At 43.0% G+C, this 13,766-nt stretch overlaps 1 protein-coding gene across 6 annotated transcripts in view; it reads right to left on the bottom strand.

The window, feature by feature from the left end:
* CCDC88A (coiled-coil domain containing 88A) overlaps positions 1-11,673 on the bottom strand; it is a 60,756-nt gene extending 49,083 nt beyond the window's left edge. For 5 of the 6 annotated variants that reach the window (XM_041473962.1, XM_041473964.1, XM_041473967.1 and 2 more), the window contains exons 1-3: positions 11,600-11,673; positions 10,679-11,060; positions 10,457-10,557 (exon numbers count right to left, since the gene is read on the bottom strand). In XM_041473962.1, coding sequence (XP_041329896.1) covers positions 10,457-10,557; positions 10,679-10,741 — 164 coding nt within the window. In that variant the 5' untranslated portion in view covers positions 10,742-11,060; positions 11,600-11,673. Of the gene's footprint in view, positions 1-10,456; positions 10,558-10,678; positions 11,544-11,599 lie in introns of those variants that run through there. The other variant, XM_041473963.1, reaches the window with a different exon arrangement.
* Between the last annotated feature and the right edge of the window lie 2,093 nt (positions 11,674-13,766).

The following is a 13,766-nucleotide window of genomic DNA, read 5'->3' as shown; positions in this document are numbered from 1 at the left end:
ATTATATTTTTATTAATGCAAAACAATTCTGTTTATTGGAGTACATCAGGTCCAATAACACTGAAATAAACTGGATGATCTTGGAAATACAGGATGCAAATTAAATAATTCTGAAGATAAAAAGGTCTACTTTGCCAGCTTAAGACACAGCTTTAGAAAGCAGCTTTTTAAAACCATCAGATTCTGGTGGCTACTATAAACATTTTTAAGGCCATCCATGCTCTGAACTGCTCCTTTGATGAGGTGGGGATACTGAGCTGCTTCAGTGGCAAACAGCCCAGCAAAATAGGGCAAATCTGTCTAGAAGTCGATAGGAAGCAGAGCGGTAAAAGATACCCTTAAGCAATTTTACATTTAAGAGCAACCTACTTATGACAAGATACATTAATTTCAATAGCAATAAAACCAGACAGGAGCATCTATCCCAATAATGCATTAGTTTAAAACTCCTGATTACAGAGGGAACTTCAGTGATTTTGAAATACTACCAGTGTCATGAATCACAGATTGAGACTTCATATAATCAGGGATTATGTGTCTTTAATTTTTCATTGACCAAAATCTATCAGAAATGGGAATGTGATAGCTTAATGGCCTCATGCTTAAATCTATGCAGACTGCAAACCAGTTGTGTCCTCCCTTGCCATCTGTTCCTGGATGGTACTTAATGATTAAGTCTGGTATCATAACGCACCCTAATTTGAAATATACCATTGTTTGAATGTATTTGGTGAGTTCAGTGAAATGCTACCCTGTGGTGCAGCTTACAGCAGCACAGAATTCACTTGTACAACTAAATGCTGCATGCCTGATAAAGTTTATTTTCTGCCAACTCCTTTTAACTGGAATGCTGAGGTTCACTCTTGGTATCTGTCATATATTTTAGTAATTACTGATAACAGAATTTTGGGATAGACTTTAACTAATAAAGCAGCATCTTCATTAGTTACTACTGGCACAAAAATAATAAGCATGCTCAAAATGTATTTTACAAAGAGACTTAATACAGCAGTGTCCTTTTACTGACAAAACAATAAAAAAGTGAAAAAAACCCAACCTGGTGCTTTCACTGGAGAATAATTGATAATCTTCAAATTGCTCAACATTTTACAATCTACCTTTTAGTTGTAATACATTGCATTTCTATCCTTGAGATGATACTGCTTGAGCAGCAACCAATGCAGTGATGAAATGGTCACCTGCTCAAACATCTGAAGATACCCCAAACACTGAGATACACTTTGTCACAAAATCAGTATTAATACCTCCATTTAAGGGCACTCTGCTAACTCTGCACTTAGCAAGGACTGACTGTGTGTGCCAGAAGTTCAACAGCTGTATCCAACGTTTTCTGCCTCGTGATCATGCGAGCTTTAGGAAGCAGGCCTAACATCAAAAGTCTTTTGGCCCTTGCACAAAACCCCACTTCCTAGGATTATGTCCAACATCATAAACTGTTAGGAGGCTGAAGCCCTATGCCTACTCAAAAATAAAAAACAACCAAACCACGACCAACTGGCCTAACCCAAACAGAGTGGCTGGTGGGATCACAGGGAGCACTGCCAAGAACATATCCCTGCATACTGAGCACATGCAGACAGCTTCCCTCTGCCCCTTCCAGCTCAGCATCTGAGCGGCTCAACTGCTCCCAGGGCAGCTGCCCGGTGCCTCAGCAGCCTGGCTGGCACTCCAGCACAGGAGCTGCACGGCTCCTCACGGCTGCAGGGTGCTGGAAGAGCTGCAGCTGTGTCCTGCCCAGTAACCCCGTGTCTCCCTGCTCCAGGGATGGGGACCTGCTGCACATCACAGCTGCTGTGGGGGCAGCATCAGCCTGGAGACATCCCCTCACATCCCCACGCTGCCAGGTGCACACGGGAATGTGCCAACAGCCAGGCTAAAACACAGCGCATTCAACAGGTCTGCTGACTGATCTTTCACTTCTTCCTCACAGGGTTTAAAAAATAAACAAAATGAAGTCCAGAACAGCCCAGATTTATTTTTGTTTTCTCTTCCCTAGCTGCAGTAAAGAAGATGTATGCAGGTGAGTAAAATGTGTGAGAAAACAAGAAAGGAGGTAAAACAGCCCACCTGTCACTGACTAAGCACACTCTTGTGGAAAAGACCAAAAACTCCCAAACCCCTCAAGTTCCAAGTTTATAGAGCAACCACTGTCTTCATCATCAAATAGTATGAAATAACTTATATTACTATTGTTTCACCTTGACCTTGACTATTCTTTTCCTATCACACTAAAAGGTAGTACGTTAAAAAAAAAATAAAGCTTTCTGCCAAAAATTGAACCTAGTGAGTCACTGCTGACCACAGCAAGTAACCTGGGTGAGCTCCCCACAACAAATCAATGAATGGCACAGCTGGCAAAAGGTAATCTGGCTGCCACCAAATTAACAAGTGTCACTCACAGAAAGGAAAATCTACAGGATTCAGAGCAGCACAGAACAAAATAAACACACCTAGGCATTAAACATTTGAGAATTCCCAGAAGAAACATCAACAAACAAAATTATTTTAGTGAGGAAAAATATATGAGAACCAGAAAATCTGACAAACACACTCCACCCCAAAAATCTAAGTATCTTTCAAGGAACACCTTGTTGGTTTGCTTGGTTGGTTTTGAAGGGTTTTTTTAACTACAGAAGGTTTAGCAGGAAAAATCATTTGAAAGGGAGAATTAAACTGCTGTAGTACTTGCACCACACAGTTTTCCAAATTAAACTAAACCCAAAAGCTGCCCAAGGATGCAAGAGCGTACAGGCCAAAGGTCAGGAGAGCATGGACACACATGGACACACCACAGAAGCAAAATACAGACGATCACGAAGTCTGAAGTTTTGATTTCTACTTCAAGCACTGCGTGTTATTTTCCCTCTCAGAGCCAACATTTTTTACTTCTGAGATGAGTCCAAATTTTCAAGATATTCAGTTTAGTACCAAAAAACAGAGCAGTTGAGAACGACATGACTTTGTGATTAACACCTCAAAGCAACTGACCACGGGAACTCTGCAAACATTGTCACCCCCAGCACTGCTGTGACACCAGCCACATCAGCCTCACACACAAGCACTGCCAGATCTGCCCCACAAGATGCAGCCTGACTTGGCACCAAACATCCCAGGGCGCTGCAGGCAGGAAATGCTTTCACAGCACACCTTGGAAGGATCATTCTGCCAACATGAAGGTATTAGTTTGGAAGAAACATCAAGTTATGAAAGAAGCAGAATTGTCATCGCTGCCAGGAAGCAGCAAGCAGTAAGAACAGAAGACAATGAACACTTATTGCCCTGAGCAAATGACATTTGTGGAGCTAACATGATTTCTAAGACATTTAAAATATTAATGTAAGGGAAAATTACTATGTAGGATTTAAAAGCAATACACATTTATGCAGTCTTCTTTATTTAAGCTGAAAAAAAAAAACTTAGGAAGAGTTTGTAAGGACAAGTTTCTGTCTTCTACCCTAACAGCACCACAGTAGTATATACTTTGCTTTATTTGATAATCACAGCACTACCAAAAATCATTTCTCCTTTGAAAGACTTGGAAAAACGTTCACTCATTTTACTCTTGACTTTAAACTTGGCTGAAGCTACAAATTCTCAAGAAAATTAGTTCTCACTTCAGAGTCACAAATAGTCTGACCACAGGTAAACACCTCAGTACTCAGCATTAACAACTACAGGAAATACTGATGTGTGATGGCACCAAATCTACACAAATATTGCAGTTTTAGTGACTAGAAAGGTCTTAAGTTGTAAAAATAGCACCACACAGATTTCCATTAAATACTTTTGGTTGGAACACCATAACTGCAGATAATTTCCTTTCCTATGAAGGGAAATAAACCCTCTATAAGTAAATTATTAATAATAAAATACGTATTTTCATCATTCTCTACACCCATTGTTAGACTAGTGACAATGTGACATTTGCCTGCATTCTCTCATACATCTCCCAGTATCTCTATTCTGGCTTTGCCCAGCACACACAATACTCCAAATATACAGCAAGTGTATTCCCAAGCTACCAGGAAATTCCAGCAGACACTTTTTGCTCAGGGGCTTATTTAAGAAAAACAAAGATACCACACAGAGAAAAACTAGAGCAAATATTTCCCTGAAGCTTAAACCAAGATAAAATTCTGTAATAAACCTAAGTGGACTGTCTTCTGTCACTACAGGAAAGAAAGCAAGTATTGGAGTGTCTCTAAATGTACAACACAAAGATTCACTCAATGGACAGGAATAGAACAGAGACCATTTATGAGTTCAGCCCCTACAATTTCCCATCCCAAAATACAACATCAGACAATTTTTGCTTGGGTCAAGCAGTAGCCTTGCTTCAATTCAAAGCCCTGGCATCAATTAATCCCATTAAACAAAAGGGAGGCGTTTTGCAAACAGTGCTCAACAACTGCCTCTGGAGCATCTTCAGGATAAAGGGATAGAGTCCAGGACTGGACTCTAAAACAAAGCACACAGACACTCTCACACAGTTATTCCCAAATAATCTTTGACCACTGAAGTCATGTGCTCTAACAAAGCAGCATCTTGGAAAAATGTCTTGATCCCTAAATAATTACTACCTAGGGAAAAGTGGTTCATTATGAAAGACAAGGAAGGCAACAAATTGCTATTTAGCTTAGAGAAAAAAGAGGAGGAAACAAAAATAAGAAGAACACATGAACAAACACAAAACTCAGAAGTCCCTTCTTAACAGAAGAAACAAATGAGGAAAATCTAGAAGTAAATCTCAAATTTGGTGCAAGATAAGATGAGCTTGATTTAGGACCCAAATTCAGTTAACTAGGTTAGTTTTCAAAAGAAAGATCAGAGCACAGCAATGCTTTGCAAGAGTTTGTGGTGGAGAGATCCCCAGACCAGTCACAAAATCTGAAGAAGCACAGCCTTGCCACTGAAGGGGACAAGCTGATCAGCCAGGTGTCTGTAGCTAACTTAAAACTGGATTTTACTGCTGCTCTTATTCTCATGGAGTGCTCTGAAACAGCATGTAGAATGTGAAATGCAAAATTCTCTAAAAAAGAAACTGCAAAGCCATAGTGAATGTATGTTCTTTCCTTGCCAGAATGCTTTCAATGCTGAGAAAAGTTATTTTGATATTGAATCTAAGATGGCTATTTATGGAACAGGTTGACAGGCTTAACAGAATTCTCTGTATGTATTAAAAAATAGTTTTAAATTCAGTTTTTATTCTCTGGCCCAAGGTACTAGCCTAGAGTAAGAATGGGATCAGTAGCAGGCTACCAAAAGAAATAAGGAGACAGAGTCAAAGAAGGATAACCAAGATGGCACATGAAGGAAAGAGGAAAGAAGTGGATGTATATGTGTAAAGGAAGGTTAGATGATTTAATTCCTAATCTTGAAAACTTTGCACAGAACAGAGTAGTTTCCTGCTCAGAAATAAATCAGGGTAGTCAGGATGAAGGAAAGTGGACATCAGCTGTGGAAAAGGGTACAAAAGCTTAACAAAACTAGTAAAACAGAGAAAAGCCAAGATAACCACTTCAAGCAGTCCATGTTCAACCCATGCATTTTCCTCCCTATCTATCAAAAACCCAAGCACCTCACAGGTGCAGGTATCAGCCTGTCTTCCCCTCACCTGCCCAATTCAGAGCTCACTGCAGGCTGATGGTCCCATCTAAAATCATTCATCATTACACTAAGAACTACACTTTCCTCTTCTCTAACCAAAAGGGCTTAATTTCAACAGTCCTGACACACATTGTGCTGGACCACTTATTGAAGAATTTGCTTTTTTACAAAATAAGTGACTGTTACAAATTCAGCTTTCCTGAAGAAAAATGTCAGTCCTGCTGCTGCAGAACTACTCTTGGGAGCAAAACCTCTCACAAAGTCCAAGTGACACCTTGCACCTGTAGAAAACCTGACAGAGCACATCTGGGAAGTGTGAATCTACACCATGAAATGATAAAGGTGGGACTTGATAATATCTGACCTTTTTCTAAAATACACATTCCTACTTCTGCTGCCAAAGTAGCCAATTTCCTTTTCCTCAAAACTCTTTTCCATTTCCCCACCCAGCCAGGGCCTGGCTGAAGCTGCCTCTCCCTCCTTGGTCTTCCCAAGAAGGAGTTAATTGGATTGAGTGGCTGCACTCTTTCACAGAGCAGCTGGCTCCAGCACTGGAGACTGAGTCCAGTTTTCAGGGGGAGATATAGGCAAGCCAGAAGTACGGGCTGGCAAGCTGAAGTGCTCGGAAAAAAGCGCACAAGTGAAGGCTGAGAGCTGCAAACGGGAGCCAAGGAAGCTGTCCACATTCTAGGCACACACCACCAGTGTGGCGGGAGGAAACAGGCAGCCAGTCCACCTGGAAAATCTGATGGTGTGAAAGGCCTGCATGTGGATTCAGACAGTGAAAAACAGTGGGAGAATGGTAAAAAGGGAAAAACCCAGGAGAAGTATAAAAGACTTCATCCTTGAAGTAGTTTTCAGCATGTCTGGATGCAAAGACTGATATGGAAAGTATCACTTAATTTATGTAATTAAGACCAAAGTTATAAAAGGCACAGCAGGATGAAAGCAGCCAGGTTTTCCAGACAGTGGATTAAGTTAACTCAGTTCCAGAGTTTGGTTCTGTCCATTACCAACTCTGCATACAGTCTGGGTCCAATATTTCTTTTAAACCAGATTTATTTCCATAAATACAAAGCACAGTAAAATAAAACAATTAAAGCTAAAATACTGTTTCAAGTCTTTGTTGCTTGACCAAATATTAATGGTGGTGGTAAATGTAATGAAAGCCCCAATCTTGTAACTACTTGCAGCTGTCTCTTTTTATTCAAAGGAACCAGCAAGACTCTTGTCAGTTTGGGAACCACAGCTCATACTGAAAGACTTTCATCGTTTCTTACCCAATCCTATTGGAATTCAGTTAACAAGTATCAGAGAACAAGACCTATCAAAAATGGAAATAAACACCAGGCAGAAAGTGAGTGTTTCTGTAAAAATACTGCAGGTTTTTTTGGATCAGAGGAGTTTATAAACAGTACAGTGCTAAGGCTATGAAAAAAACCTGAGGTGATGTTAATCAGGTCTGGAAAAATATCTCCAGGACAACTGAGTATTATTTTACTGCAATTGTAATTGGGTGTGCAGCAGGTGACTAATCCACTGAATGATAGTGGTTCACTGATTTCAGTACCAAACACAACAGATTCTACTCAAGCCTATGAGCACTTTATAAATAAAATGTTAGAAGCACTATGACACAGAGGTGCAGTGAAGGTATGAAGCATTCCTGGCATGTTCCTCCACCTCCCTGCCATGGCAGAACACCAGTGCAGTGATCCCTCATGCTCTGATTTATTTCCAAGATGCATGACCCCTTTTTTGTATCAAAGAGCACAAAGATAAAGGCTCAGATTTAGAAAGACAGATGGGTTTCTATCCACAAGTATCAGATACTGACTGATCCCAGCAGAAGGTAAGTAACCGGATACTTCTGAAGCATGGGACCTAAATTTAAACAGGAAATTAGAGACATTCTCTCAAGTTAAGAGCTAATATTATAAACACTGGGACTCTCCTTAATTAAAAGTAAAATTAAAAAAATAATATCAATTGGCCTGTAGCATCTCCAGCAAGGAAGAACCCTTCAGATGTAACTGGTCACTGAACAGAATCTGGGAAATTTTTCACATGTCCCAAAACATCCCAAGGTAAAAAACATACAAGGAATGCAATGAATTCTCTCGTGGATGAGGTACTAATAAACTCAGTGCTGATAAATCTCAGCACCATCAGCATCCTGCAACAATTCCAATGCTGACAGCTCTCTTCCCTGTCTGAATCACTACAATTGTAGAAAATAAAGCTGGTCCAGACAAGCACAAGGAGAACCAAATCTGGACTCTCACCTGCAGGTGATGGAGGGCAGGATTAACTCTTTTCTAACTGAACAAAAAAACCTTCTCTAACTAACAAATGCACTTTTTTTTTTTTTTTTTTTTTTGACTGTGTGACTGTTTACAAACCATGCCTAATCCAATATTAACACTCACTTTCATGGTCACAGAATTTGTTTTTTCAACATTTGGCAAAAAAAAGTAGGCATTAAGGTCCATATGCAGCAGGACCACAGCACCTCTAACAGCCCCCACTGCCATAGCTCCTAACCACAGACCTCCAGTTCTCAAGTGAAGTCACTGAGCTTTAAAAAAACCAAACCAAACAATCAAAAAAAACTTCCCCAAGCCCAACATTCTGAAGAAAAACACCCCTCTTTTGAAGTCACATGACACAAACTTTTCTGCCACATACCCTCAATATATGGTAGTAATGAATGAAAGGAAAATAAAAGAGAAATAAAAATGGAAAAACACAGGAAATAATCTATATTGATGATTAGTTAGAGCTGCATCCTGGAAGTGCTTTTGCAAATGAAGACACTTGCTTAATAGGTGGATATTCAAAGTGAACAGGACTAAAAGTTAACACAGGTTTCCACAGTGACTTCACCACAGACACGACCACACTGTGAAACATGAAACAATTTTTCCCCTATTTCAACCCTGGCACAAAACCCAAAACAAACTGAACTTTCCCAAAATATGAACAGAGTTCTAAGAGGCAATTCTAAGCCGTAACCAGCCGTGATACATCTCAGCTCCCAAAAGACCTTCCAGTACAGTGACATATTTCTAAAATTAATTTTATTTTTACACCAATGCTTTTCCACACACCTCCAGTTTGAGGCAGTTTTCACTGTTCTGAATACCAAAATATATAATTTTTTTAAATTTACATCTCCAGTGTGTATTTTTTACACACACACACCCAATGCTTCCTAAGTACAGTAATCATGGCATGGGGTCAAGGATGCACAAAGTCACAGCCAAATTCAACACACAGTGCCTCAGGCATGGGAATGTTCCTTCTCCACAGTTTTCCATTTTACATACATGCATCAATTTATACTCATATTAAAAAAATTGACTGAAAAAAAAAGTTTAAGACCATATTCTTCAAAATCACCTTGTCCCACTGCTAAATTTGCCTTCCAGCTGTCAAACTTTTTTATCCCACAGAAGTTCTACATATCAATGAGTGGCCACAGCTGACAATCTACTTACTTTGTGCAACCCAAGGAAAAAAAAGAAAGAAGCCATAAAATAAAAATACTATTCTTCAGTGAAATGCATCACTTAAAATTCTTATTAAAGTGTGCCAGATTCCACTCAGAATTTTTTTTTTCTTCAATAAGTTCCATTCCACTGAGTTTTCCATGTTTTTCAACATCAGAGTGAATATTAGAAGCGAATATTTTGGAGCCTCAGCTGTACAGAAATAGGTGACAAAGAAAATACTGGTTTCAAAAGGCTGTGAATTCACACTTCTACGTGGTAAAGTGTTGCTCTTTTGACACAGATTAGTTACACAAGCTGAACACCAAGGGTAATAACTTTTAAAGCACTAAATATGAATAAAAGCTATAAACAGAGCAAGAGGATGCCCATCCCTGAGCAGTGTTCCTGAGGAACAGCTGCCAACACAAGCTGCTCACTCACTGATGGATGTACCCAGCCGGCCATAAGCCCACAGCTTTTCATACCTACACAGAAAATGGATGAATTTCTCTGCATGGACTCAAAATACCAAAAAAAAAAAAAAGTGTGTAGAAATTTTTGCACTAGTAACACTTTTATGATTATATGACTAGACACCTGACAAGTGTTACTCTCCAGCATGACAGTAGTGGGCAACATTCCAGTCAAAATTATGATTAACAGAGAGCCACTGTAAAGGATTTTTTCTGACAACCAGAGTTTTCAATAAACAGTTTATAACCCCATGTAAAAACGTTTATTCTGTTGGCTATAGCCAGAAAACACTCTACACTCACAATTAAAGCATCAGTTTTACTGCTCAACTGCTATCTACTCTAATTAGGAAGTGTGGAAAATGAAGAGGAAGGAGTTTCAGGGCAGCCCTTTTGCTCAGTGAACAGCCCTGTGTGAGTTGCATGCCATCCTTAAGTTGCACGTCACGTGCACCAAGATATGGATTAGAACCTCATTAGCCAAGCGAATTTATTAAAAATTTTCTTTATGAGCACGACTTACAGCAGGATGAACCTTTTTTATGCCTCTCAGTGGAAATCTGGGAAACTATTTACAGTCATCCCGTTTTCCAGTAAGTTCTACAATGATGATTCAGCCTGTATCACACTATACATCCTGCAAATACATTGCTGGGACATTCAGCTGTGTGGAGTCGGGATCTGCCACAATCCCAAGTCTCCTCTTAAGTCACCACATGACCGGGTCACGCACAAATGAAAGTAATTTACCAAGGTCAATAAGGGGAGATGGGGAAAAGGATTTTTCATAAGGCAGCAAAAAAATACAAGAGAAACAAACCAGCAAAAAATTACCCCAAGGCAGCGCTTGCCCACACTCACATTTGCAGCATGACTTCGTTCAGATACACTCCATCCACCAGCGCCACATATTCTTCCAGGTTGGTCCCATTTCCTCCAGCCAGCGGTCCGAACGTCTTCACCTGGAACAGAACCAGCAGCAGCTCCGTGACACCGAGTCCACCTCGCTCCCCTGCCGCAAGGCTCTTCTCAAACAATGAGCAAATAACACCAGGAACGTGTGAGGGGAAAATGAACGCTTACCCAGGTGACAAGAGGGCTCGACATGAACTGCTCCAGAAGGGGTGTGAAGATCTCGTTCTCCATTTTACAAAAAAATGGTTAACATCAATGCAGCTCCTCTGATGCAAAAAATAAAGATAAGTCCTTCACTGCAGCAACTCTCTGGAATGCTCCAAGGATTCAGCTGGAGTGAGTGAACCCCATTTTTACCAAGCGATGCAACACCAACAAAAGTCAGTGCACAGGCAAGCGGGATTTATCGTCCTCTTTCAAGAAAAAATGCATCCGAAAGTCCATCTACGCGTATTTCAGCCTTTCCATTGATGCCTCTCCCTTCCTACATAGCGAAGAGGTGGAAGGAAGGAAGGAAAGAAAAGAGGGAGGCTGCCTAGCTACTGGGATTCTGCATCAGACAAAAAAAAAAAAAAAAAAAGAGAGGAAGGAAAAATCTGCTTCAGCAGCGGCAGCGCCTCAGAAAGGAAGGAGAAATTCCAGCGAAACTCCGCAAGCTCATCCTGCCCCTTCCCCACAAAAAAAGCCCCAAGCCCGGGCGAGGGGAGCAGCGAGGGCAGCGACCCCCGCCCCTCTCGCAGCCCCGGGCTGCGGCTGCACCAGAGCCCCGCTGCCCCCCCGCAATGGCACCGACAGGGAACCGGCCCCCGGAGGGATCGGGGGCTATTTTAAATCAGTTCCCTTTTCTATCCCTTCCCTTTTCCACTGAACTACGACGCCAGAGAGCGGCAGGACCGGCACACGCCTCCCGGCCCCGCAGCCTCGCCCTTCCCCCGCGCTGGCCGCTCCCCTCAGGCTCCGCTCTCCCCTCGCCGCTCCCGGAGCGCCCCCCGACCCCTCCCCAGCTGTTCTCCTGCCGCTCCGCCACCGCTCCCGCGGCACCAGCTCCTCTCCGCTCCCCACCCCCGTCCTCCCGAACTGCGGGGCCACCTCGCCTCAGCCAGCGCGGCAACGCCGCATCGCTCGCCTCGTCCTCGTCCTCCTTCCCTCCCTGCCTGCCTCCCGCCCTCCCTGCCCGGCCGCCCGCTCCGGCGTGCGGATCCCTCCGCCGCCCCGAGCCGGGTATCCCTCCGCCGCCGCTCGGGGATGGCGGCGCGATTGGAAAGGGGCGGGGCCGCGGCGAAACCGCTGCAGGACTCGCGCCCGGCGCGCGCGCGCGCGATGCGGCTGCGGGCACCGCTCAGCCTTCGCTGTGGCGAGGGGGATAAAGGTGTCCCTCAGGGATGATAATGCTCTTTCAATCCCCCTTTTGGGGCAACAGAGGTTGCCCGTGAGAGAGATGCTGTTCCATTCCCCTCTTGTGGAATAAAGATGCGCGTGAGGGGAAAACTCAGCGCGGGAGGGATATTCTCCATTTCCCTTAGGAGAATAAAGGTGCCCGTGAGGCAAAAAGTGTAGAAGGGGAGGATGCTCTTTCATTCTCCTTTGAGGAATAAAGGTGCCCGCGAGGGGAAAACTCATGCCAGAAGAATAAATGTGCCCGTAAGGGAAAAAAGCACGTGAGAAAGGGAGAGAGAGGCTCTTCCAGTCACCTTGTGCAATGTGCCCATGTGGGGAAAAGGGCGGGAAAGAGATGCTCTTCCCTTTGGGGAGGGCACCCGTGAGGGGAAAAGCGTGTGAGGGAGGGAATATTCCCTAGGGAATAAAGGTGCCTGTGAGGGGAAAACTCAGCGCAGGAGGGATATTGTCCATTTTTCTTAGGAGAATAAACGGGCCCGTAAAGGGAAAAACACCTGAGGGAGAGAGGGAGATGCTCTCCCATTACCTTTTGGGGCAATAAAGGTGCCCGTGAGGGAAGGAAAAAGCACGGGAGGAGAGGCTCTTCCAATCACCTCTTGGGGAATGAAGGCGCCCATGAGGGGAGAAGGGCGGGAAGGAGATGCTCTTCCTTTCCCTTTGGGGAATAAAGGGGGCAAAGCGTGTGAGGGAGGGAAATGCTCTTCCATTCCTCCCTTAGGGAATAAAGGTGCCGGTGGGAGAAAAAACTTGGCACGGGAGGGATATTCTCCTTTAGGAAAATAAAGGTGCCCGTGGGGTAAAAAGCACGGGAGGGAGAGAAGGAGGAAGGGAGAGGCTCTTCGATTCCCCCTGGGGGAATAAAGGTGCCCATAAGGGGAAAACTCAGCAAGGGAGGGAGGAAAATCCTTTTCCAATCCCCTTATGTGGAATGAAGATGCCCCTGAGGGGAGAAGGGTGGGAAGGAGACGCTCTTCCATTCCCCTCTCGGGGAATGAAGGTAGCCGTGAGGGAAAAGCTCGGTGTGGGAGAGAGATAACTTTCCATTGCCTGTTTCAGGAGTAAAGGTATCCATGAGGGGAAAAGCGTGGGAGGAAAAGATGCTCTTTCATTCTCCTTTGGGGAAAAAACAGTGCAGAACTGAGATGTTCTCCCATTTCCCTTTTGGAGAATAAAGGTGCCTGTGAGGAGAAAAAATCATACCCTTAGGAAGTGGAATCCAGAAGCAGGACAGGTTTTTCCTCAGGAATAGGAAGTAGAATCCAGAAGCAGGACAGGTTTTTCCTCAGGAAGTGGAATCCAGAAGCAGGGCAGGTTTTTCCTTAGGAAGAAGAATCCAGAAGCAGGACAGGTTTTTCCTCAGGAAGTGGAATCCAGAAGCAGGACAGGTTTCCCCTCAGGAAGTAGAATCCAGAAGCAGGGCAGGTTTCCCCTCAGGAAGTGGAATCCAGAAGCAGGGCAGGTTTTCTCCTCAGAGGGTGGAATTCAGACACACCCATATTAAGGTAAAATTCAACTTTCTGGAAGGATTTTGTGGGAATCAGAGGATGACAAGCAGTGTGTTGGCCTGATCATTGTCCCTTCCCTGAGCCTTCTCCTGCTTCTTGTGCTTTCAGTATTCAATCCTTCATTAATATGCATGGATATATCTGCTTAATACATTATGTGGTTCATTGGCAAAGCATTTTACAAAAGCTCAAACTAAATCCAGCTTCTCTTCTGTGTGGTATAAATTAAACTGCAGCAGCATTTTTTCAAATACCTTTAGTTTTGCACACCTAATTAAAAAAAAAATCCCACAAAACATTGCAATAGAATGACTGAAATTAAGTGCTTTTGAAAAAAATCAAGTAAAAGCTAA

The sequence above is a fragment of the Pyrgilauda ruficollis genome, unplaced genomic scaffold (assembly GCF_017590135.1).
Source record: "Pyrgilauda ruficollis isolate IOZ18807 unplaced genomic scaffold, ASM1759013v1 scaffold31, whole genome shotgun sequence".
Classification (NCBI taxonomy): Eukaryota; Metazoa; Chordata; class Aves; order Passeriformes; family Passeridae; genus Pyrgilauda; species Pyrgilauda ruficollis.
Note: the sequence above shows the minus strand (reverse complement) of the source record. Positions and strands in the feature narration are given on the sequence as shown.